The sequence below is a fragment of the Corythoichthys intestinalis genome, chromosome 14, assembly GCF_030265065.1.
Source record: "Corythoichthys intestinalis isolate RoL2023-P3 chromosome 14, ASM3026506v1, whole genome shotgun sequence".
In the NCBI taxonomy this organism is placed as follows: Eukaryota; Metazoa; Chordata; class Actinopteri; order Syngnathiformes; family Syngnathidae; genus Corythoichthys; species Corythoichthys intestinalis.
The window spans coordinates 12,573,515-12,600,831 of record NC_080408.1 but is presented as its reverse complement, the minus strand read 5'-3'; the positions used below and the strand labels follow the sequence as shown (position 1 = coordinate 12,600,831).

The window sequence follows — 27,317 nt, the reverse complement described above, 5'->3', positions numbered from 1 at the left end:
ATTTTCACTCTGCCCTCTCTAATGTGTTTTCAGTTACACATCACGGAAGTCTGCGGCTCACAAAAGATTGCAGAAGAGTAGACCAGCAAAGCCTCCATGAACCGGAAGGACTGTTTGAAATGAAAAAGCAGCTATGGAGGGGATGGCTAGATTGTTGATTGAGTGTTTGCCTCATCAGATTAAAAGAGAACAACAACATTGACACTCCTAATATGTTTGTCATCCAAACTAGTTTTCAATGGCAAGATCAATCAAAAAGAGCAATTGACCGCAAACTTTTAAATCCAATGCCACTATGGTCTATATTGTCTTTAATTCTGATTTACAGCAAATGTATGTTGAAAAAATATGAATGTAAGAGGAACACTTCATGTGCTTTGCTATACTTGTACAGTCATTTTGTCTTTTTTCTGTCATGCATCGTATAATGTCCCTTTGGCAAATTCTGTCGAAGAAAATATTTTTTACAATCAGCATGTAAAAACATAAAAAGTGACTATCATGGACTATTCATTGCATTGGTTGTACAGCTATGAATGAGAATATTGTAGGTTTTTGAAATAAACCTTTTCCTTCCTGTTAATTATCAGTGAATTTGGCATTTATTTAAAGTAGGGGGGAAATAGTAAGCATACATTACCAGTGATTCGTAAGAAATAAGGCCTTTTTTGTAAGAGAAAATGCATTTTTTAACATGTAAAACGTCTATGAAGGTACATTCCAAGGTTTAAAACTAAGAGCCACTTATTTGCTAGCAAATCCGATACAACTCGTAATGCGCATGCGTCGAATTCAGTGGGCGGAGCAGTGGACCCATTCCGGAAGTGACTGTCAATGACGTCACCTAAACAGGGAAGAAGCGGCCAGTTCAACGCCAGAAAACCCAAACCAGACAAGTCGTAAATATTGCGTAGGCTGGTTTTCGTTGAAAAGCATAAACTTTTTAAAGAGTAGTTCACTCCATATAGTTTGGTTCGTTGACTACTCTTCTGAATTGTCAACCCCGTTGTCGACTTAATGCTCACCATGGCCGCTTATTTACTCGATAAACCTAAATCGCACGTTCTTTTGGGTGGCGTAGCTACATTACGTTTGTGGCTGTAAAGGTTTTGAACTGTAGTCACTGGTTATGGAAGAAAAGGAAATAAGTCTCATCGATCAGAATATCTCAAGGTAAGTTCCTTTGTTTTTCTCCAACTCAAGTTTATGGTAGTAGAGTATATGGCAGTGACACACTCGTGTAGTAGCCTACTAAACCATAATACGCTAGTCATGTGTTTTAATAACGTTATGACAGACGAAGTGCATATTGTTGAACAGTGCAGGCAGGTTTAGTTTGTAATTGTAATCCATTTATTTCACCGATGAAGCAACGAGACAATAAACTCATTTAAAGACTTAAATAACCAGCTGAAAACTAAAAAAATGGATATTTTCATTGCATTTTTCAGCAAATAGTTTTAGTCCTCTTATTATTTGTTTATTTGGTGGTGGGGAGGGGGTCATTGTCTTCTAAGACTTGTTTTTTACAAATTTTTGTAGTCTGCAGCCAATATTCTGGTACTTTCGATCAATCCCCTTTCAACACCGCCTATCCTGTTCATTGTTCGGGGCTACTGAAGCCCATCCCAGCTGACATCGGGTGAAAAGTGGAATATAGGGGTGAAAAGTGATACTGATTCTAAGGGCCCATGCCCTGATTGGGGCCCACAAAGAAAATTGGAACATTAGGTAATCGTTTTCAAATTTAAATATTAATCATAATTTTAATGGGACTAAAACGAAGGGTTTCTTTTTCTTGTTTTGTTTTTTTCTTAAAGTAAACACCAGAGAGCATATGTATTGCTGCCCTCCCACCCATCCCCCGTATTTTCATTCAATGGTTTGGTCTGCCCTTCCTTCGATCAGACCGGGAGCAGCGGTGTGCATTTACACCAGTCAATGACTCTAGAGTGCGTGGCGCGCGGTACTGCAGAAAGGTTTTCAAAACAAAAATCGAAAAGAAAAAAAAAACAAAAAACAGGAGATGGGTAGAAAAGGCCAACAGGATGTGACAAAGTACTTCACAAAGGAAGGTTGGTGTCTTGTGTCAGTGTAGTGCTGAGAATTAACCTGTTATCTTAGCTCTGAAGCGAGGTCCCAGCTCACTATGTAAGAAATACGGGATTTTCCCGGCCTGAATGAGCGACATTCACCTATTCAAAAACTTGAATTCCAAATAATGACGGCATTTTTTGGTATCTTACAGATTTTGAAATTGAAAGTTGGTGTAGAAATTTTCTTTTTTTAAATCGGCTTGAATCCATTTTGTCAAGAATTTATTGAATTTAGTTTGTCGTCAATTAAATTTAGTTTGTTAGTAAGGGGACCTCGCTTCGGAGCTGTAGCCTAGCCGTGAAGATCGCGGGTTTTCAGATGAGGCTAAGCCTACCCCATGAAATACTTTAATTGTTTGCTAGCTAGTGTTTGCTCCACTTTTAGCTTACATTTAATCAGTACAGCAGGTAAACCCTTAGCAATCTCTTCATACTAAAACAGTTGGATACTGTAATGTATACTGTAGTATAGTTAAGTTAAAACAAAACATTTATTCTAAGTCATTCATTATGGTATTTGCTTTGAGAATATTTCTAATAAAAATATATTTAGATTGTAAAAGATGGCCTTCAGTACATTTCTGACAGATGATATCAGTCTATTCATTATTGCTCTATACGCTGTATGTTTACATAAATATATTTTTATCTTAAATTAATGCAGAAAATGCACAAATTACTGTGTAAAGATTCACCAGAATGCAGGAAATTACGTTGTTGATACTCTAAATGTGTGTGTGTGTGTGTGTGTGTGTGTGTGTGTGTGTGTGTGTGTGTGTGTGTGTGTGTGTGTGTGTGTGTGTGTGTGTGTCCAGGACGGGTGGTGGGGCCCAAAGTGATATCTTTTCTTGGGGCCCAAAATCCCTGGCAGCGCACCCGCTCTTGAGTCTGAATTAGGCCTGAACAATATATCGTTTGAACATCGCCTTTGCAATGTGCGCATGCGCAATGGTCCCATTGCAGGGAGTGCAATTTTTTTTTTAACCCCTTCAGACCTGAACATGCTGTTGAAGGACATGACGCGTTTGTGTCTTTAAATCAATAAATACACTGAATTTAGTTGCTATTGCCAATTCTGGTAGATAATAGGACGAAACTTTACCCATCGAAATTAAATCATGAGGTTTAGCAGCACGCCCTCTTTGCTATTTTTGGCTATTTGAAAATGGCTGAGACAAAACGCTTACCCTAACTGCAAAAAGGCAAACGTAAGTGCTCATTTCTCACCCAAAACAATTCAACATTAACATAAAAAAATTACCAATAAAAGCCTGAAATATCACCAACCCTAAAATTGTACTTTATTCTTGTATTTGAGTCGAGTAAAAATCAGCGAAGATTTTTTATTTTATTTTATTTTTTTCCCCAGCAGAAAAAAATTGTGGGTCTGAAGGGGTTAATGTAAACTTTTCTTTTGCGTCATAAAAGCAGCAATTGTGCAGATATGCCTTCCTGGATTGACCGGTATTAAGCCTGAGTTATGCTTCTGCGTTGCAGTGACGGCGTAATGACGACGGCGTCAATGAGTATTCAATAGTTCTGCGACAAGGGAACGCGTTGGTCTGTAATTCACTGCAAAGCCACAAGAGGGGTGTGGCGTTGTTTATGTTTGGTTTTGGAGATTCTTGTCGACTTCCTCTAGTTTTCTTCCGGTAATGCCAACGTAGATGGAACGCTTGAATGTGGATTTTCAGCTCATCGACATTGAACAACAAATGTTGATCATACAAATGTTGTAGTGCAGGCGACACAGAAGACTGTTGCGGAGGTGGTCTGTCAGACTGTTGATGCCGCACACTGGCAGTGATTTCACGCTGAACCGGAAACAAAAGTCTAAGCGGACCAATCACAGTCCATTTGTGTCACGTCTCCGCACGTTGTCGTGACGCGAAGTCACTAAATTGTGAAGATGCACGTCAGGCTACGGCGAAGGGCCATAAATCGGGTCTGCCTTGGCGCCGTAGGTTTGCCGCAGAAGCATAACTCAGCCTTTATACGAATATTAGAGATGTCCCGATCGAATATTTTTGCACCCGAGTCACACCGATTTTGAGAATCTGCCGATAGAGTCCAGAGCTGATACCGAAAAAAATAATTTTTTTTTGCTTTGACATGCTGTCGAGAACAGCCACTCACTTACACAGTAAATGACTTGCCACAGCACACTTCAGGCTGTGCTGCAAGTTTAACGATGATTAACACATTTGTGCCTTTGATCGTAGAGCTACCTAGTTGGTCTCTGGCTAGATCAAAGCTTCAAACCTGTCAATCATCGTTAACTTTAACTACAAAACGCCAGCTGCACTGGTGACGAAGAAAAACAGTTTGGTTGCACTGCTTAGCAGGAGGGAAGGTGAGAGGCTGTATGAGCATGAAGCAAAAAAAATAAAACCCAGATCCTTTTCACTCAATTCCGATCCTCTGAAAAGCACCCGATTTTTGATCACGAGATCGGATCAGGACATCTCGAATGACTACAATGTGGTCATAGTGAGTCAACGAACGTCTTCCCAAACAGAGCTGTTCAAGTCATCTGGTTAAGATTCTTCTAGTTTTAATATGACAATATACTGTATATCGCAATATATCGCAAACCCCCAAAAAGTCGCAATGTCAAGTTTTTCCAATATCGTTCAGCCGTAGTCTGAATTGATCGCGAGTTTATCACAGGAATAAGCATCCTTCCCATATTTAAAATGTTCAAGCAATGTTCCATTTTTACAGAGATATTTTTTCCACTATCTTATAGCTGTCTAACATTTGTGCATTTTTCCTCTTCTTTTGTTCGTCTTTAGACTTGAAATTGCCCTCCTTAGACTCTGTTATTGTTGATCAAGGAATAAAGAATGTAGCTGTTCTCTGTTCTCCTGTAGCTTGTTGCAGGTTCCTCTGCGTCCCACCATCACGTCGCTCAACCTGCATTGCAATCGCATTCCGAGGATCGAGGGCCTGTCATCATTGTGGCTCTTGAGACACTTGGACCTCTCCTCTAATTGCATTGCTAAGATTGACGGTCTCGCTACTCTCACGGCCCTGAGGACTTTAAATTTATCCTGCAATGTCATAACCAAAGTTGAGGGTAAGCCCAATCCATTATACAACTTTTTATTTTAAAAAATTCATCAGAATTTAACCTTTCAGGCTAACAGTATAGGAAGTATTTCTAAATTTAAAGTTAAATTGGGGAAAAAAATAGATCAACAACAAAAACAAAGGTAGCGTACTTTTTGGACTATGAAGTCACAGTTTTTTGCATAGTTTGGCCCGGAGTGCGACTTATACTCTGGAGCGACTTATTTGTGAAATTATTAACATTTTACTGGTAGTCCCTGGGTTACGATGTACTCGATTTACGTAATTTCAACTTCACGACTTTACTCTTGTCCGCCATTTTGTCTCTTTTTTTTTTTTTTTCTCTGGGTCGCACAAACAGTACCTAATTGTACCTCACAGTATCTTATTTTTTACTTTACTTTATGAGCATGACTTGTTCTGTCCGCATTAGTACTGCAACGATTACTCGATTAAAAAAAAAAATCGAATTAAATTTTGCTGCTTCGAGTATTCGTTTAATTAAAGTGGCTAGTCATGGTTTTCATTTATTCATTTGGGTGGATACACTGCCCTCTAGTGACAGCAGTGAATATGATATAACTCATTTTACATGGCTGAATCTGTCTGCCCCCTGTGAAGACCAGCAGAAGCTAATTTTAGTTTGAGCTACTGTTTTGTTTTTTTTATGCATTTGTAATTTATAGTTATATTTAGCTGTTTTATGTGGGAATATGTGTTGTAACCATTTGTTAAGAGCTTTCAAAAAAAAAAAAAAAAAACACTAGCATTTTATAGCATTGAAGCTACCTGGCTTTTGCTATGTAAGTTAGCCAATTGTTCTTTTGTTCTACTTAGATCCTCATTCATTTTTTTTTTATACCGTTTGAGGCTCAGCTCAGGTATTTTAATTTTTTATGTTCCTTACTCGATTATTCGAACTAACTAGTTCATCGACTAATCGACTTCTAAAATAATCGATAGTTGCTGCCCTAGTCCTCACTAAGCATAAAGTTGTTCAGCTTGACAGACAGCAAACAAAACAATTGTGCTTTTTGAAGCTTTTACTTTTTTCACTTTTGACAATTTGTACAGCTAGCTGTAACACAAATACTGTATGTTTACGTCTGTTCAAAACGACACGCATTTTAACAATAAAAAACTCGACACAAAATAATTGGTGTTAAATGTCCATTTAGTCTGATCAATATGTAAATTTAGCAGATTAAATTAGCATATTTTTTCTCACGACAGTCCGCTATCTTAAATGCTACGAATGCTAACATATTTACAATTCTCATTGCAAATTGCTCACATGTAACTCCACAAACAGTAGCTCTAAACTTAATTACAAATGCATACACAAACATATATTAGCTGAAACAACTTACACCTTACCCTTATGTGGGCCAAACCAGAGCACACCTATCCTTTATCTGTCAGACATTTGAGTGCTCATGTATGGAAGCATTATTGAATGACAGTCCAGCCAGACCAAACGCTATCACCAGAGGGCAGTGTATCCTCCACCATTAAACAAAATACAATAGTTTTGGACTTTTTGCATTTTTTTTTTTTTTTTTAAGGGTTAATTCCAATTTATGCGGAAATTCGGGTTACGGCTCCAGCGTAGGTACAGAACTCGTTTGTAACCCAGTGACTATCTGTATTATATTTTATTATATTATACATTTTGCATCTTATTTTTACACTTTGTTGTTTATTCGTCATCTAATGTTAGCATACCGTACACTATTCAGCCTGTTTTTGTTGTTTATTCGTCATCTAATGTTAGCATACCGTACACTATTCAGCCTGTTGTTCTCTGTTCTGTTTTTATTTTAAATTGCCTTTCAAGATGACATGTCTGTTTTGAGTGTTGTATTTTATCAAATAGATTTCCCCGTCAAAATGTGACTAGGTTGTTTTTTTTTCTCTCTTCATTGCGCCTTTTTGCCTGGTGCGACTTGTACTCAAGTGAGACTCATAGTCCGAAAAATACGGTATTTGAAAAGCGACATGCTTTATTCTAATATGTCTGATTGTAACAGATTTTAATGTGGTGACATCTATTCGTATTTAACACAGTGATCCTTTTCGTGAACCATTAGTTGTACTGGTGCCACATTTTGGCTATCACTGCACCATAAGACTTCTGCTGGATCGAGAGTTTTTTTTTTAATTGCTTTTTTTTCTGACCCTCAGGTTTGAACGGCCTTGTGAATTTAACAAGGTTAGACTTGTCCTTCAATCAAATAAATGACCTCAGTGGTGAGTTCAATAGGGACTTTCCAGGACCCCAATTGTCTTTTATTGGCAATAGTGGTGATTGCTATGTGCCCGCCAGGCCTGCTGCATCTCCACGGCCCTGGGCGCAGGCTCAAGCACCTCAGTCTCCATAGCAACCGTCTGGGCAGCATTGAACACCTCTTGCAGTGCCTGCTGGGATTGCAGGGGTTGAGAGAGGTGCTTTTGAGCTACAGTGGTAAGGACAACCCGCTGTGCACGACCCCAGGTGAGATCGTGACTGTCATTCCGATACATTGGCTCCTCTGAGGGTTGTTCTTGAATGCTGCCCTGCCCCTATGTTCTTCCATCCCAAAAAACACAACACAAATAATGGAAAAATGCAAATGGAATACATGAAAAATATGAAGAAAGAAATATTACAGTAAAATGAAAAATCTCATTGCCGTTTTTTTTTTTTGCTATCGGTGTAACCCCTCGTCGGCAACAAAATTCAAAGAAAAAGCAAATTTTCAGACATGTTTTTCTTAGGGGAGCCTTCACAGCTTCGACTTGATTCATTTTCTATTATTTGTACGAGCGCTACCTGTGAGTTCTGCTGCAGGTTACCGTGAGATTGTGATGCAGTCGCTCCCACAAGTGTCGGTTCTGGATGGCCTGAATCGTCTGGGACAGCCGTCATATTATGTGACTGACAGTCCCTGTGACGTTCCTGGGCTGGAGAACTATGTGGACCTCCTGCTGCTCTCAGATGGCTGCCACAGTGAAGCGGTGAGTTTCGCGAACCCAGTTGTTTTTTTGTAATCCGGTTTAAAAATATATATATACAGTCATGTGAAAAAATTAGGACACCCCATGGAATATTCAGTTCTTTATTAAGAAATGTTCACATATTAATGTCTGATCTTGTTTTTCTTTATCTCTGGAAAAGAATGTGATTTAATTGCAGGTAAACAACAAAAAATAACATTGTTGTACTCATTTAACCAAATTTATCAACAACAAAAAAAACATATTTCTAACTAAGGAAAAAGTTAAAATACCCTACCACCTAATAGCTAGTGTAACTTCAGTGAGACGCTTTTTTTAGCCATTTACCAGTCTTTGACATCGCTCTGAAGAAAGTTTGCCCCACTCCACACAGAATAGTTTCCGCTATGAGATGTTTAAGGGGTTTCTTGCATGTTCAGCCTGTTTCAAGTCACCTCACAGCATCTCAATGGGATTAAAATCTGGGTTTTGACATGGCCATTCCAGGGCTGTCTATTTCTTCCTTTACGGGGAACAAATGATTAACTGGTATGTTCTGGGTCCAGTTCCGCTTTAGCTTTAATTTTTTTCACAGATGATCTCACATGTTCCTCAAGCACCCTCTGATACACGATAGAATTCATGGTTGATTCTATGATTGTTAGCTGGCCAGGTCCTGCTCGAGCAAAGCATCCCCAAACCATCACACTTCCACCTCCATGCTTCACAGTTGGTATGAGGTTCTTTTCCTGCAATGCTGTATTGGGTTTACGTCAAACATGTCCTCTGTTCTGGAGTCCTAATAATTAAATTTTGAGTCATCTTTCCAAAGAACATTATTCCAGAAGTCCTGGTCTTTGTCTACATTCACTCTAGCAAACTTCTGTCTGGCCTTCATGTTCTTCTTGGAGAGCAAAGGTTTCCTCCTTGCACACCTCCCATGAATGTTAAATTTGTGTATTCTCTTTCTGATTTTAGAGGCATGCACTTTCACATTAACAGTAGCAAGAGTTTGCTGTAGGTCCCGTGATGACATTTTAGGGGTTTTGGAGACTTCTTTTAGCATCTTGCAATTTGCTCTCAGGGTGAACTTGCTTGGACGGCCAGACCTGGGCATGTTGGCCATTGTTTTGAATGTCCTCCACTTGTTGACTATTTTCCGAACAGTGGAATGGCGGATTTTATATTCTTTTGAAATCTATTTACCAGACTAATAAGCATCTACAATCTTCCTTCTGAAGGCCTCAGACAGCTCCTTTGAATCTCAACATGCTGTTTTCTCTCGCTTCAACAGTCAGTCACTGTTGAAAGTATTCTGCGTTGAGGAGTGGGGCAAACTTTCTTCAGACCGCTGTCAAAGAGTGGTTGATGGCTACAAAAAAGCGTCTACTGAAGTTATTTCAGCCAAAGGGGGTAACACTAGCTATTAGGTGGTAGGGTGTCGTAACTTTTTCCTCAGTTAGAATAAACATTTTTGTTAATGTATTTGGTTTAATGAGTAAAACAATGTTAATTTTTGTTGTTTACCTGAATTCTTTTCCAGAGATAAAGACATACAAGATGAGGCATTGATATGTGAACTTTTCTTAATAAAGAACTGAATATTTCATGGGGTGTCCTAATTTTTTCACATGACTGTATAATATTTAAACATGAATAATTTCACTATAAAGCACTCTTACACTACACCAATTTACAACATTATTATTTGCTGAACTTATATTAAATTACATTGGGAAGTATTGCATCTTTCAGTATAAAATGATAAAAAACTTCGTATTGTTTCATTTCTAGTAAATGAAGCTAATGTTTTTCTTTTGTAGGACAATTTTGTGACTACTCTGAGTAAAAGACAGAGCGTCGCACCCGAAGCCTGCACCAATCAAGTTGCAGCGCCTGACAGAGTCAGGAAGTGTATCCAGCCATCTGTTAATGAAGAGAGGGTCAAGAAACTAGAGCAGCAGGTGTCCCGCCTTGTTCAGCAGGTGCTGCCACGCACTCCAATTATTTAATAATAGAGTAACAGTGTTGCTTTGAGATATGAATTACTTCAAATCAACTTTATTAATACAGTGCCTCCAAAACAGCAGCAACAAACTAAATGCCAGAACAGAAGCAATAACAATCTTATTTTACTTAGGTGTCTGCAAAGCAGAAGTCCAGCCAGCCTAGCGACTCGGCGGTAAAAGCACGGAAACTTGTGAATTGCGCAGAATGCACGTCTGAGACAGAGTGTGACAGCGGCAAGGAAAACTGCACTCGTTCACCCATTCCGAAATCTCGTAAGGCCGTGACGATAAGAACAAGCAAGCGGTCAGACAGGTGACTTGTTTAGTCTAATCAATGATGCATTCTGCGGTGTGGTAGACTTATATTGTAATCATGTTACATACAGTGGGGCAAATAAGAATTTAGTCAACCACCAATTGTGCAAGTTCTCCTACTTGAAAAGATTAGAGAAGCCTGTAATTGTCAACATGGGTAAACCTCAACCATGAGAGACAGAATGTGGAAAAAAAACAGAAAATCACATTGTCTGATTTTTAAAGAATTTATTTCCAAATTAGAGTGGAAAATAAGTATTTGGTCACCTACAAACAGGCAAGATTTCTGGCTGTCAAAGAGGTCTAACTTCTTCTAACGAAGTCTAACGAGGCTCCACTCATTACCTGTATGAATTGCACCTGTTTTAACTCATTATCGGTATAAAAGACACCTGTCCACAATCTCAGTCAGTCACACTCCAAACTCCCCTATGGCCAAGACCAAAGAGCTGTCGAAGGACACCAGAGACAAAATTGTAGACTTGCACCAGGCTGGGAAGACTGAATCTGCAATAGGTAAAACGCTTGGTGTAAAGAAATCAACTGTGTGAGCAATTATTAGAAAATGGAAGACATACAAGACCACTGAAAATCTCCCTCGATCTGGGGCTCCATGCAAGATCTCACCCCGGGGCGTCAGAATGATAACAAGAACGGTGAGCAAAAATCCCAGAACCACACGGGGGGACCTAGTGAATGACCTACAGAGAGCTGGGACCACGGTAACAAAGGCTACTATCAGTAACACAATGCGCCGCCAGGGACTCAAATCCTGCACTGCCAGACGTGTCCCCCTGCTGAAGAAAGTACACGACCAGGCCAGTCTGTGGTTTGCTAGAGAGCATTTGGCTGATCCAGAAGAGAACTGGGAGAATGTGTTATGGTCACATGAAACCAAAATAGAACTTTTTGGTAGAAACACAGGTTCTCGTGTTTGAAGGAGAAAGAATACTGAATTGCATCTGAAAAACACCATACCCACTGTGAAGCATGGGGGTGTAAACATCATGCTTTGGGGCTGTTTTTCTGCAAAGCACCAGGACGACTGATCTGTGTAAAGCAGACGTGTCCAAAGTGCGGCCCGTGGTCAAATTTCATCCGACCCCCAGCCTCTGTCATAAGATCAATAACCTCTGGCCCGCACACAGACTTAATAAATTGGTCAGTAATACTGCTACCAGCATATGAAGTAGCTTACACACTAAATGATGCTCTTCATTTACCCACTAAAAGGCAGCAGCACTCTAAGCAACATTACCCCGTGTGACCCTTGACTTCCAATTTTCTAAAATGGCGACAATCAACAAAAAAAAAAGTTGACTGCGACAGCCGACGCTTCAAGGATAGGTGGAAATTTGACTATTTCTTCATTAAAATACGCAACAACTGTGTCTGCCTCATTTGCAAAGAGACAGTAGCTGTTTTTAAAGACTTCAATGTGAGATGATATTACCAAACAAGACATGATGACATGTACGACAAGATTACAGGGAAGATACGCAGCACGAAATTAAAGCAACTTGAAGCTAGTTTAATTTCACAGCAGCAGTATTTCGCAAGAGCCCGAGAGTCAAAAGAGAACGCCACAAAGGCTAGTTGCGAGATTGTTGAAATTATAAATTAAAAAAAATAATGAAGCAAATGTGACACACTGATTGGCTTGCTAAATTTTGCTTATAGTGTTCTCCGTAAAGGACGTCAGCCAAGGTCGGCCCCCCACATTTTTTCCACACCAAATCTGGCCCCCTTTGCAAAAAGTTTGGACACCCCTGGTGTAAAGGAAAGAATGAATGGGGCCATGTATCGAGAGATTTTGAGTGAAAATCTCCTTCCATCAGCAAGGGCATTGAAGATGAGACGTGGCTGGGTCTTTCAGCATGACAATGATCCCAAAGACACAGCCAGGGCAACAAAGGAGTGGCTTCGTAAGAAGCATTTCAAGGTCCTGGAGTGGCCTAGCCAGTCCCCAGATCTCAACCCCACAGAACATCTTTGGAGGGAGTTGAAAGTCCGTGGTGCCCGACAACAGCCCCAAAATATCACTGCTCTAGAGGAAATCTGCATGGAGGAATGGGCCAAAATACCAGCAACATTGTGTGAAAAGCTTGTGAGGTGTTACAGATAGGCATGTGCCGGTTACCGGTTTCAAGGTTTACCGTAGTATGAAAACGTCACGGTTTCAAAACCACTAAAATTTTCCGTCATACCATTGTACGGTATTCGCCATTTTACATGTCTCAAAAATGCAGCCAGAAGTGTCTTGGAGCAGCACCGCTCACCCCTCCCTCTCCTGTGTGTACCAGTGACGCCATTCTTTTCTGCGAGACAGCCGGTGTTATGGCGAACCAAAAAAGAAGCACTCCAAACCAAAGGTGTACTTTTCATAAATTCATGGAGGTCTCAAATCATGTTAACTGAAATTTACAAAAAGAATACTGTAACGTTGATAAAAGTCAACCGTTGAATCAGATTGCAATTCTTTATTTGTTGGAACTTATTGAACAACACGACTGCTGTCTGCCGCAGCCAACGCACCTATAACCCGCCAGAACAAACCTAAACACAGGAAGGCACGTCCCTCGCTCTCCCGCACCTCCCTCACCCCTTTACGTCATGCGGTGCATTCAGGAACATATGCAAACACCCCCGCCGCATTATAACCCGATTCGTTACAATACATTTAAAACGTTGTACAATAGTATTTTACACGTGTGAGTAGCTTCATTAGCACAAACACAACAGAATGTGAGGAAGTCATCCATGAAAAAGTTTGCCAAAAACAAAACACACATTTTCCTTTCAAATTCAAAATACAAACTAATCAAAAACTTACAAAGACGAATGTTAGCCTAGTCTTAGCTGGGAGAGCAACTTCGTCGAGGTTATAAATCTCACAGCCACTAAGAACCAAGCTTGAATGAAGGGAAAAAAAGGAGTGCGTCAAAGATCGCTAATTGCGACAGATGGTCTTGCCATAAGCACAAATGCACGTTCGTTGGACAAGAAGGTCTCACTCCTAGTGTTTTTTAGATGAAACCTTTACACAACAATATTTACATTTTAACTAACTTATCAATTTTTAACTTATTAATCTATGAATTCTTTATGTTCTTTTTAACACAAAGGCATGACATGTAGACTAGAGTTGACACAGTGGCTGAAAATGGCGAAACTTCACTTGAGCTTTTGCCCCCTCAAAAAAAAAGAAAAAAAAAGTCGTACAGAATATATTTTTCATTTTTATTTAGAAGTGTTTTTACTTTTTTATAGCAATTGATTTTGTTCTTGCTTTAATCATGAGTAACCAGAGCTGTGGCTGTGGGTAGTCTATAAGTTCTATTTATTTTCTTTTTTTTTTAATTAAATATGTTTTTGTTTATTTATTTGAACATTAAATTCATGTTCCAATTTCCAAAAATGTTCAGAAAAATAAAAAAATCCCAGATTTTTTTTTTTTTTTTTAACCCATGCCTCTCAAAATAACACATTTTGGAGCTATAATTACAATACAGTGAAACCGCGGTATTTTTGCCCAAGGTTATCGTACCGTCAAAATCTCATACCGGCACATGCCTAGTTACAGAAAATGTTTGTTCCGTTATTGCCAACAAAAGGTACATAACAAAGTACTGAGATGAACTTTTGGTATTGACCAAATAGTTATTTTCCACCAAGATTGCAAATAAATTCTTTAAAAATAACACAATGTGATTTCCTGTTTTTTTTTTCCACATTCTGTCTCTCATGGTTGAGGTTTACCCATGTTGACAATTACAGGCCTCTCTAATATTTTCAAGTGGGAGAACGTGCACAATTAGTGGTTGACTAAATACTTATTTGCCCCACTGTATTTCTTCTTTTTAATAAGCCGAATTCATTCAATGTCACTTTAGAAGAGAGGGAAAACATCTTTCATCAGACACAGCTTAAATTATCAGCTTTGGTAGTAGGCAGTGATACATTTACTGTCAGTAAGCAAATCCACATGTACAGTGAAGAAAATAAATATTTGAACACCCAGCTATTTTGCAAGTTCTCCCACTTAGATGGAGGGGTCTGAATTTTTCATAGTTGGTGCATGTCCACTGTGAGAGAGATAATCGAAAAAGAAAAATCCAGAAAACAATGTATGATTTTTAATTATTTATTTGTGTGATACAGCTGCAAATAAGTATTTGAACACCTGAGAAAACGGATGTTAATATTTGGTACAGTAGCCTTTGTTTGCAATTACAGAGGTCAAACATTTACTACAGTTTTTAATCAGGTTTGCAAACACTGCAGGAGGGATCTTGGCCCACCCATCAGTCAAGTTTCTGGGCTGTCGCTGAGAAACACAGAGTTTGAGCTCCCTCCAAAAGTTTTCGATTGGGTTTTGGTCTGGAGACCTGCTAGGCCATGCTAGAACCTTGTTATGCTTCTTACGGAGCCATTCCTTGGTTTTCCTGGCTCTGTGCTTTGGGTCATTGTGATGTTGGAAGACCCAGGCACGGCACATCTTCAATGCTCTGACAGAAGCAAGAAGGTTGTTCCCCAAAATGGCACAATACAGGGCCCTCAGTCATCCTCTCTTTATTCCAGTGCACTCGTCCTGTCCAAATGCGCAGAAAAACCCCACCAAAGCATGATGCTACCACCCCTGTGCTTCACAGTAGGGATGGTGTTCTTGAGATAGTACTCATCATTCTTCTTCCTCCAAACACGATTAGTGGAATGATGACAAAAAAGTTCTATTTTACTGGACAGCTCTTTGGTCTTGACCATGTTAGAAGTTTGAGTCTTACTGATTGTGTGGGGTGGACAGGTGTCTTTATGCTGCTATCGACCTCAAACAAGTGCATCTAATTCAGGATAATACAGTGAGTGGAGGTGGACTTTTAATAGGTGGACTAACAGGTCTTTCAGGGTCAGAATTCTAGCTGATAGACAGGTGTTCAAATACTTATTTGCAGCTATATCACACAAATAAAATCACAAAAAAATAATGCATTGTCATTTCTGGATTTTTATTTTCTAATTTTCGCATCTCACAGTGGATATGCGCCTAGGATGAAAATTTCAGACTCCTCCATGATTTCTAAGTGGGAGAACTTGCAAAATAGCAAGGTGTTCAAATGCTTATTTTCTCCACTGTATATTTTTCATCAAATTAGTTTTTCGTGGGGCTATTTTGTAATGAATATTTTTATGTTTGTTGTGTTTGTTTTTTTTCTTAGGTATGCCAACATCATTTGAATTGTCTAATTTTCCTCACTATTTATTAGAGCTGAAACGAGTACTCGAGCAACTCGAGTAACTCGAGTTTAAAAACTGATCCGAGTAATTTTATTCACCTCGAGTAATCGTTTATTTTGACAGCTCTAAGCATTACGTTTTGCTCGGACTACTTTTAATGCGGGACAACTCGCTGTCACGTGCGGAGAGGAAGAAGGAAAAAAAAAAAAACTTACTGCAGCTGACAGCCGCCACAAACGACGCCGACGTTGCTAAATACTAGCCCGCATGATGCACGTTGGTAACAGCTAGCGTCTGATGCGTCTCATAAAGATCACATGTATGTTGAACTAGATGCACAATGACAGACTCGGCCGCGTCTGGGCAGCGTTATTAAACAGCCGCCATCTTAAAGCAGTATAGCGCTAAGCGCTAATAAAGAGCGCTAAGCGCTAATAAATAAGATTAACGTTGCTGTCGCTACTAGCTCACGTAAAGTTAGCCCTGCGGAGGGCTAGGTTTCAATTAATTATGACCACTGTCGATGCGTGACTAACGTGTCTTACATACAGGCAATAACATAACATAGCATTGTGGAGTGATGAGGGTGTAAAATAAAAACTTAATCATGCTAACTATCAATTTTAGCTCAGTAGTCATTGCTGGATAAAACACCAAGTAGCACTGGTCCCTAATGTGCTCCAATACAGCCTGTATCATACATTTATTTTGAACACTGCAAAAACTCAAAATCCTATCAGGACTTACAGTTTAGACTAACTTAAAACTTAACTAGAACTTAAAAATGGCTTGACACAAAGAGAAATTCAATTGAAACACGTGGGAAAAAATCCTAACTTTTAAGTGATGTGTGTTATCAAGCGTAACGGCATTTTTAGGTACTATATACATGTATATATATATATTTTTTTTAAATTTTTTTAAAAATTTTTTTTAAATAAGATCTAAAAGTTTTTTGAGTGAAAGCAGTGAATTAGTCTTTTTTTTTTTATTCTAGCTACATCTGAGATGCAATTGTTGGCTGTTTTCAACAATATACATCGAAAATAAAGACATTGACTGACTGAAAATGGTTCAAGATTACATGAAATGTCTTCTTTTCTCATGTATATTTATAATTGCTCTTCACCTAAAAATATATTTGTTTTATCCGATTACTCGATTAATCGATAGAATTTTCAGTCGATTACTCGATTACTAAAATATTCGATAGCTGCAGCCCTACTATTTATATATTTTATCAAAAATTTTTCTGTTTTGTATTCTTAGTCCTCCATCCCCCAAATTTTTTTTAATTTTTTTTCTCTAATGTTTACCAGTACTAATATTTGTAGGTAATTTAATGTTTTGTATTATTGTTGCGGTGGATTGTGTTTTCATTTTATTTTGTTTCCAATTTTGCAAGGTTTTTGTTTCATTATTATTAGTTTTATATTTTGTGATGTTTTTTATTTTGTTTTCTAAATTGAATATGTGTTTAACCTATTATGTTTCTATGCCTATTTTCACCAATAATTATTTTTTTGATTTATATTTCACATTACGTTACATTTTAAATTTTTTTTGTTGCTTTTATTTATTTATTTTTTGTTTCTTTTGTCCCTACGTAAATTATTTTCTTTCATCTGATTCAATACCTTTCAACCATTTTTTGTGCGTAGTGATCACGAAAATCCTAAGCAGAGGATGACAAAGCCTGTCATCAGGGGGTCTTCTTCATTGCCAAAGGGGGGCGGTGATGCATCAGGTTCGACACGGAGGTTCACGCTGAGAACCGGCAAGGAGCCGATCGATGTGAAACGCAAGTCTAGCGAGGAGGAAACGTATAAGGTACACAGTGGATGAGTGTTTCTATTTATACGTCCTATATTTTTCTACTCGCTCCTGTTTGTATTTGCCCCAGGCTATTTTGGAGGAGCGAGATCAAGAGAGGGAAAGGCGCTGGAAGGCCGAGCAGGTCGTCACAAAGCTGACGGACGAACTCAAGTGCCTCAAGACTAAGGTCAGCGAGGAGAAAGACCTTCAGAGTATGGCCATGCACACCACTGACAGGTACAACACAACATCAGATACACTTGCTCATTATAGCTTTTTTTCACTTTTAGCACACCCCACAACACAAGATAATCTTTCAACAACATCTGATAATAGGAAATTTGTGTTTGAAGTGTTTTGTTTGAGCTTTAAATTCTACTGCTTGGAACCTCCATATCAAAAATATTGCAAATTCTGTCCCTCCACTACAGTGATGCCATTTGGCTCAGATATTTCCAGCTGCACTCTGGGAGACGCCAGGCAGATCAATCTACTGTTTGCTACTAATTAGAAGCATGGTGGCAAGCGTATGCCAGGACGTTTGCCTGCATTAGTCTTTGCCCTTTCTGTCTTGAGGACGCAGCGCTGGTTAACATATGTGAAGTAAGCCCACTTCCTTTCTCCAGGCTTAAAGACTTGCTGCTAAAGGAGCGATCAACACGCTGCGAGCTAGAGAGACGTGTGGAACAGCTGGACGGGAGGTGCCGTTCGCTGAACCAGCAGCTGGAGCAGGTGCGTGGCAGCGAAGAGCGTCACAAGCATAAGCTGCGGCAACTGGAGGAGGACATCGCCCACGGGGAGGCGCTGCAGGCTCGCCAGCAGGCACAAGAGGTACACGAACACTCACAGAATATTTAGCACCATTTTATGCAGTAGGAACACTTTAGCTTGGGCTAGATTTATTTTTTTATGATGGAATATTTTATATGATTAATATTTGAAAAATGTATATACTTCGCGCTTTAAACTTCACGCCCTCAGTCCATCGCCGATAATAATAATAAATACAGGTCCTGATCCGATCACATAGTCTCACTCTCCCTCCTGCTGCTTCTTATTGGTCAGGCAGTACTCTGGAGTTTCTGATTAAAGTTAATGATGATTGACACAGACATTAAGGTGTGATCTTGCCAGAGATGCTTGGAAGCCGAAACTTCAAAGCGCCGCATGCATCAGTCATCGTTTAGCTTGTTAAACATTTGCTGTGGCAACTCATTGTGTGTAAGTGAGCAGCTTGTGTGGATTTGAGTGGACTCACTCAATGTAGGATTTCATAAAGAAAAGCATTTTTCAACTTATTTTTGTTTAAAAATAATTTGGTGGGACAGTAACATGTTTAAAACTTCGCATAATTATTACACTTGAAGTGCTTAAAAACAATATATATATATATATATATATATACAGTGTTGTCAGTAATGCGTTAGTAACGCGTTACTGTAATCTGATTACTTTTTTCAGTAACGAGTAACCTAACGCGTTCATTTTTCTACACCAGTAATCTGGTTAAAGTTAGTTTCCTTAGTGTCTCTGCGTTACTATTTTTTCATTGCCTCATAACGTATATAGAATGAAGAATATTGTAGTCATGTACGAAGAGCATTTTGAATAGAAAATGCTAAAATAAAAGGTTCCCGGTACGTGTTTCCATGACAACCTCTTAGCTATTTCCTGTTTTGGTCTCGCGTCACGTGTTGTGGGACTGAGGCGGGTGGACATTCGCGCCATGTGTTGAGACGTTGCAAGAGAATGTTGATCTGTGGATATCCATGAATGAAGGTGAGTATTTTTCCTTCATTCTGGAGGGTATCAGCAAAAGGTTGGACCCCCTACATGCGCGGCCGTTTCGTAGCTTTGCCGAAGCAACGACGGGCAGTCATCGCTCCAAGTTGGCAAGCTTTGTTTACATCATATGCGTGTTGTACATTTATGCCGTGAGGTGATGTGTTCGTTTGGCATCTGTGGGATGTGTTGTAAGTCCGACTGAGTGTAAAGTGCTTAGTTGCCGCCACGTTTTGTTGCCAAATTGACCGCGTGTGTGTTGAGAGGAGTACTTCCGGGTTGTTAATGTGCACGGCTGCACGCGCATCCGCGCTCGCCACCACCTTTGTGTTTATTGCACTGTACAATCCACTTGTGTGTTGTTGATTATTGTGCCGTCAGTTTGCATTGTTTTACATTGGCACTGATATGCTGTTAACCATAACCCGAAATTCAGAAGTTTTGACATTAGGCTTAATCTTAGAGTTAGCGGGGTTTAATTGGTCGGTGGAGTTGATTTCAACAAATTCCAAGCAGTTTGTCAGATATTTGTTAGTTTCATGTCTCCGGAGTGGCTAAGCTAGTGCGAAATTCTGATATACCCCTTTAAATTCAATCATCGGAAAGTCAATTACACGTGATGACATTTTTCTGTTTTCATTCTTATGTTTAGGCGGCAAAGGGAGAAAAATAGGTAAAAAGTAACTGATAGATTACTTTTAAAGTAACTTAGTTACTTTGATAATGAAGTAATCAGTAAAGTAACTAGATTACTTTTTTGAGGCATAATCAGTAATCAGTAATTAAATTACGATTAATAAATTAAAATAATTAAGTAATCTGTGACAACACTATATATATATATATAAATTATACTTTTGGGAAATGAAGTGAAAAAACATGTCTTATATCTATCTATTTCCAATGCTAAATCTGAATAAATTTATTGAACACACCACTTGTGCTGGGTTGTTGGGATCAAGGTTTGTCAAATTGACACATAGGAAACCTCGAATTGTGGGCTTCCCCATGATTTTATTTTTTTTAGCAGTGTTGCCCTGCCTTGCTCGGGTGAAAAAATGAAAATTGGCATTTTCTATGCTAATTTTTTGAGATTCAAATGAATTTTCTGTACTAAGTGGAGGACTACAGAGATCATAAATACACATAAACTACAACTGTAAAAAAATTTGGTCCAAATCCGCTCAGCAACCACTACTCTCAGTCATGCTTGCCACAACTACCAATGAACCATTGCGGGCGTAACACCTAATAAATAACAGTCGCTACGGTATGAATATCCAGCCTAAATGAATCCCTTAGTAACATTCTTAGTAATAATATATATTTTTTTAAATCCAGTGTCTTGCTGTGGGTTACTCAAAGCCACAACATAGTACAGCACATTTAAATTTTTACTTGAAACCGTGAAGTCAAAAGATGCGTCTCTTGCCCAAAAGTTGGCACTGTCGCTTCCACAATCAGGTTGTGCTTCCTATGCTAATTTTTAGAGTTCCATTTATATATACTTTCTGTAAGTGTAGATATGCAGTAGATAGATATTTCTTAAGTCATCTTGTATTTTTTGTTTTCATTGTAATATTCATATAAAATATATACCATATATAATAATACCAATTCTTTTCATTTTTTCTAAACACAGGTCATTTCAAAAATAATACATCGCATACATTGTAAATGTGCTGTCATTGGAATGAAAGTATTTTTTATCCAGTTGCAGTTCAGTAAAATATCCAGTGTAAATGTGTTGTCCTCTCTCAGATGAAGCAACAGCAGGAGCTGGAGAACGAGTTGACGGGTCTGAAGCGCGAACTGGACGTCCAGAGAGCCAAAGTGCAACAGCTGCACGAGTTGCTGGCGTGCAGGGAGCAAGAACACAGGTGCTGCCTTTTGAATTGCTTGATCATTGGCATTCACTCATTTTCTAACAAGACACACAACTCATCTTATATTCCATCAAGGATACTAGACACTGAATCCGGTAGTCATTTGGAGACACCCTGCACTTTATATGCCTCCATAGAAAGCAGTTGGAGATGCGGCTGCAGCCGGGCGGGATGGACTTCCAAGCAGCGTTGGCAAAAGAAGTGGCGTCCGAGAGGCAAATTCTTGCTCAGAGAGAGTCTGAGCTCAAGGACAAAATAGAAAAGGGCAAGAAGGCGTACGCGGCCCTGGAGGACGAATTCCGGCTGGCGCTCACCATCGAGGCTGCGCGCTACACTGAGGTTCGCTAATATATACAACTTGTGTGTCAGTTACATCCATGCTGCGCATAGACCACAGGACTATATTTCCGCGCGACGTTGGAGTCATGATTTTTCCTTATCAAGCAATCGCAACCCACATGCGTTGTATTTGCGTTAAAACCTGAAAGAGAAATGCAACTGAAAAGAACGTGCGGCTGGCTTGACCAGGGAATTAGAAAACCTGGGTCACTTCAAACAGCAAGCAGACAACAATAACAGGAATTGCATAAAAGGGTTTCTTAAACACGTAAAAAAACACGCGATCGCTAAAAGGAAAACACAAAAAGGGCCCGTGACAGTATGTCGGAATCAATTTAAAAAAAAAAAAATCCGAGGGAAAACTGCGGTGAGAGGCAGACAAACAAAACATGCGATCGCTAAAAGGAAAACACAAAAAGGGCCCGTGACAGTATGTTGGAATCAATTAAAAAAATAAAAAAACCCGAGGGAAAACTGCGGTGAGAGGCAGACAAACGAAAAAACGAGCAATGATGCAACTAACAATAAAGGATATACAAACTGTCAAATGGCAGCAAGTCAATATCTCGGCAAGCTGCCTAGGATTGGTTTGAAGACACTGCTGATGAGCTGGAATTGGATGCAGGTACGACGTGGGGAGCTCATCCCACAGCTCTGTAAAAAAAAAAAAAAAAAAAAAAAAAATCTGACCAGCGGCAGAATGTGACAAAATCATGCCAGTCGTCATACTAGCTTTGCTTGCTAGCTAGCACAGCTATTCTCCCAGCCCAACCCAACCGTGTCATCACCCTCAGCGTGCATTGCGTGTGTAAAACTTAGTGCCTTCCGGAGGTTTATGTACTAAATATTATAGATTTTTTAAATTTATGGTGATAATATGCGTATCTTGTAACATATTTTAGTAAAAGAGAACAATTGTGACTTATTCGAGCCTACAATTCTTTCAATTGAAAACTATCAATGGGAAGCAAATAGGTTATTATTGTGTGAATGACTCATCCCAAAACTTCTTTCCCTCTTTTACAGGTTAAGAAAGCGTGCGATCAAATGTCGGCAGAGCTGCCAGAGATGCGATTGACGCTGGCTCAGTCGCAGTATATGGAGAAGAAATCCGCCTCTCAAGTGCGGGAGCTCTCAGAGCTGGTCAAGGAGCAGAAGAGCCGCATATCAGAGCTCCAAAAAGCCAAGAGAGACACGTTGGCTGAGTTCAAGGTGACTAAGAGCTTACATACATTTTTTTTTTAAAAAACAGTTCAATGAATGGATAGAATGGTGACACTCCTCTTCACAGAGGCGCGCTCAGGCTCTGGAGGACGAGCTAGATCAGGACAGGCGTATGCGCCTTCAGCTGGATGCGCTCAAGAAGGACAAAGCACGTCTATCCTCCCAGCTCGGTGCGCAGGAGTCAGTCATTGACGGCCTCAGGGCAGAGAGGAAGCTTTGGGGGCAGGAGCTAGCTCAGCAAGGTGGGTGGACAACAAGGAACAGTATTTGAAGATGCCAGCTATTTATAAAGAGAGACAGAATAATTAAATGGTCTAAAAGTACAATAAACCAGTACAGCAATCTCTCGTGACTTCACGGTTCACGTTTCATGGATTCAGTGCATTGCAGGATTTTAAAATGAATTCGTCAAAAAATAAAAATGAAAAAATGTGCTTCAAAATAACAAGCAAGAGACATTGTTTTGGAACAAGGAAAACATAACTCACGCTTTGTATATACCCATGGGCATTCATACAAGGCGTGTGATTGGTTCCTGCTGCGAGATTGACACGAGAGGACCAATGAGCACCATTGCAGCCGCTCCCATTATACTCAACCGACGAGACTGCCAATAAGAGTAGCTTCATCCCTTGAACTGACTGGCCGTGCACCATTGCAGCCTCTCCCATTATGATAGACCAGGGGTCGGCATCCCTGGTCCTCGAGTGCCACTATCCAGCTTGTTTTCCATGTCTCCCTCCTTTAACACACCTGAATCAAATAATCATGATCGTTATCAGGCTCCTGCAGAGCTTGTTGATGAGCTGATCATTTGATTCAGGTGTGTCAAAATAGGGAGACATGGAAAACAAGCTGGATAGTGGCACTCGAGGACCAGGGTTGCTGACCCCTGTGATAGACCTATGAGTCCACCAATAAGAGTGGCCTTATCCTGTGAGGTGATTGGCTGCACACATCGCAGCCACGCCCAGCCTCTTACCTTTTTCTATCTCCAAGTGAATTTCAACAAGAGAAAGGTCATTTTCAGCAGTACTTTTCCCCGTTTTTACTAGGAGTGGGAACCTCTTGGTACCTCACGATATGATAAGGTTTTAAGACAAAGCTCACGATAACGATGATCTGATAATATGGCGATAAAACGATTATCATTACATTGGTCAGGAAATCATTCTACGATATTCTAAAAACAACTAGTAAACAGAAAAACAAGCTTCTGCTGTGAATTGGAATGAGTTTATCACGAGTAGACGTCCAATCCAATGGCAGGGAGCGCTGCCACCCTCCCAGTTTAAACGGATTGAACGTCTATGGCCGTCAGTAGCAGCCAATGCCAGGCAATTAGGTAATTTTGGGCCATTTAAGCTCATTTACCTGTTGATTTTCAGTTACTTCCTGTTGATTTGAGGGTATTTTATGGGTCCCTTCCTGTTCATTTTGTGTTACAAAACAGGAAGTGACCTGGGAATCACCCAAATAAATAGGCAGTGACTCAAAATCAACAGGAAATGACCTGGAAATGCCTTAAAATAAACAGCAAGTGACCTATAAATGCCCTGAAAATCTGCCAGAATGACTGAATGCTCCGGTTTCAAATGACCGAACGTTTCCAGTCTAAATGGATTGGGTGTCGAGCACCGTCAAGGCAGCCTTAGAGTTAACTGAGACACTAATATGGTGGAAGATTTTGGTAGCAACTTGTTATTTATTTATTTATTTTTTATAGACATTGACACCTTTTTAAAATGATATCTCAATTCTTGCAGGAGCATATCGATAACCTTTTGGGATAGAAAGTATCACGGTTTATCACTATTTCGATATTTTGTCACACCCCTTGTTTTTACCCACTTGGAGAGCTCCCAAAGCCTGCTACACTGCACAACCTACAAGAACATTTTAACCTTGTTTAGCATTTTTTTTACCCGAAAATGGAGCAGTCTAACCCCGGCAAACACCTCCAGGACACACTTTTCACCATTTTTACCCGCTTGGAGGGCACCCAAAGCTAGCTACAAACCTCCAACACCTCACGGGGAGTTTCAACAACTTTTACCCACAAGTGGGCCACTCTATCCCTTCAGGGTCATTTTTAGTGGCACTTTTCACAATTTTTACCTGCTTTGAGGGCACCCAAAGCTTGTTACAAACCTCCAACATCTCCGGGGAAATTTTAGCTTTAATTTTACATGCAAATTATTAAATTTAAGTATTGTATCCCTGCTACATGCTCTCTTCTTTCGTGAGTGGACCTACATAACATCCAGGAGGTGTTCCAAGTTCGTCCCACGCATCAGGGACTAATTAAATCATATATCCAGTTTTTAAACTTTTTTCAAGGGGTTCTGGTCCCCATTAACCGCGAAAAAGAGGGATCACTGTACATCCACCTGTTACGTTTCTTCAACAGAGTAATTCATGGTTAGGCTTGAGTATGACATAGTTGCATTCACTAGGTTTCTCACTGAATAAATCCACTTCTGATTCAATTGAAATAGGTTATCGTTTCAGTATTAATACTTTTTGTGACAGTTTCGCGAGTGGCAATTTTCCTACTGGATTACAGACTGGAAGATGGACTCTTTAGTCCCAATACTGACAGATCCTCCTGCCATCCTAATCAGCAAAAGGATGCATCACTGTCTTGTGTATGTCTTTACCAAAGGAGCATCTTTGGCTCAGGACCGCGGACGCCTGGAGGCAAGGATCGAGGCCTTGGGCACTGAGGTGGAAGCGCAGAAAAAGCAGATTGAGAGAGACCGGGATTCCCTCAAAATCAAATGCAAAATCATGGAGGATCAAACCGAAACCATCCGCAAACTGAAAGAGGTAAAATAGCTGTGTATTGAAGTGAAGCAAACAGGTACGTTACTGTATCTTATTCCGTAGACCCTACAGCAGCGTGACGAGGAGGTCCGCAGTCTACGCGACAACAAGGCCCTGGCTGAGAAGACGTTTCAGCGGCAGCTCAAAGAGGAGACGTCTCAGGTGTCAGAGCTCCGTGATCGCGTGGAACGCCTTGGCCTGCGTAAGGAGGAGCTCACGCAGCAGTTGGAGGAGAAGGAAGCAGAGATTGACGAGCTCATTCGAGTTCACAGGTAAATTAACAATTTTGAATGAATTTTTTCACGGCCCGGATTTTATCATAAGAGTAAGTACTGTGGCTACTGTACAATGACTTATTGGTTTATTTTACCCTTTATAAAAATATCTTTTTTTGTTCATTTCATTCATTTTTGTTGTTTGTTTTGTTGCTTTACAACTTTTATATACAGTATATATCGGAACGTCAATTGCATGCAATGACACTTTCGGGCCTCCAGGGCGCCCCCCTTAAACTCCGCTTATGATAGTTTCCTCTCCTGTTTGTTTCATTCAACAGTGAATCCAGTAAAAAGTGGCAGGAAAAGGCTCAGCTGCTGACTCAACTGGAGAGCCAAGTGAACCGAATGAAAGAAAGTTTCGACAGCAAGGAACGCGCACTTATAAAAGAGAAAGAGCAAATGACGGACGCTCACAGGTGCATTTGCGGCAAGGTGATGGTCATAAAATAGGTGCTTCCTTGTTCAACAGCCATTGTATCTCTTCAGAGTGGCGATGGAGAAGCTCCGCTGCATGGACGATGCATTTCGCACGCAGATAGAGTCCCTCCAGGCAGCCCATGAGGCTGAGCTGCTTCAGTTGGAAAATGAAAAACACGATCACATAGCAGAGGCCAATCAGAAGGTTAAACTATCGATTTCGCATCACTTTTGGTTTGAAGTTATTTCAGTCCCGTATTACAAGTGGAAGTTTGTAGTTTTTAACAAACACTGAGTGCAATTTGTTATTTGAAGGATGAGTTTCAAATGAAAAAGTATTTCAGGATCTTAGTATATGTTTTAACAGCTGTATTAAAATAGCCAATAAGACCTTCCAATTGGGGATATCAATGACCTGCATATTTCCCCAACTATTTGCAAAAGGATTTGGCTGCACTTTACACTCCTTTTTTGGTTATTTTAGGTATTCGAAGTGGAGGAAGAGATGCGTCAGCTGCTGTTCGAGGTGGACGCCAACAAGAGGATCACGGAAGAGAAAATGAAACGTCTTAATAGTGTCCTTAAAGATTTCAACTCATGAATGATCATGGTGTGAATATGGTGTCTTGTCTATTTAAGAAAATGCCTGTTTACAACAGTATCTTTTGCACCAGGTAGCTTTCATTAAAATATTTGTATTTTTTTAATTACTAGTTTTATTCCATGTCTTAAAAAAAATTCTGGTAATTCTATCTCAAACTACAAATGTGAAAATGTACGCATGGAGCATGGGGGAAGACTAAAACGAGATGAAAATTAACTTCTGCCAGGCTGGCTGCCTAAATATCAGCCCAGAGACATTAAAAAGACAACCAAAGAGTGAGGATGCCCTCTACTGGTTAACTTGGAAACTACAGGCAACAATAAGTCAGTGATCAGCTCTCAGATAAAATTAAAATCGGGCTCCAAGGATCGATGCAAATTCATCCCAAGAGTATCTATCAAATTTTCATTGTGGTCCGTCCATGGATAACGGAGGAGGACTAA

General features: G+C 39.8%; 2 protein-coding genes across 8 annotated transcripts in view; both read left to right on the top strand.

Annotated features, from left to right (window-relative positions):
• The window catches only part of LOC130929692 (RNA-binding Raly-like protein), a 208,670-nt gene extending 208,111 nt beyond the window's left edge, over positions 1–559 (top strand). For 5 of the 7 annotated variants that reach the window (XM_057857082.1, XM_057857083.1, XM_057857079.1 and 2 more), the window contains one exon: positions 34–555. The gene's annotated coding sequence lies outside the window, so the exon portion shown is untranslated. Of the gene's footprint in view, positions 1–33 lie in introns of all 7 variants that reach the window. The other 2 variants (XM_057857084.1, XM_057857080.1) reach the window with 2 other exon arrangements.
• Positions 560–859: 300 nt separating this feature from the next.
• Positions 860–27,317, top strand: lrrcc1 (leucine rich repeat and coiled-coil centrosomal protein 1). The gene is made up of 19 exons (XM_057857076.1): positions 860–1,173; positions 4,970–5,175; positions 7,353–7,418; positions 7,495–7,662; positions 7,999–8,165; positions 9,968–10,129; positions 10,285–10,466; positions 17,365–17,533; positions 17,607–17,755; positions 18,145–18,349; positions 21,062–21,180; positions 21,324–21,525; positions 22,552–22,737; positions 22,817–22,991; positions 25,415–25,578; positions 25,639–25,847; positions 26,132–26,269; positions 26,340–26,475; positions 26,755–27,317. Exons 1-19 carry the CDS (start codon positions 1,130–1,132, stop codon positions 26,869–26,871), a joined length of 2,964 nt encoding a protein of 987 aa, XP_057713059.1. The 5' UTR covers positions 860–1,129; the 3' UTR covers positions 26,872–27,317.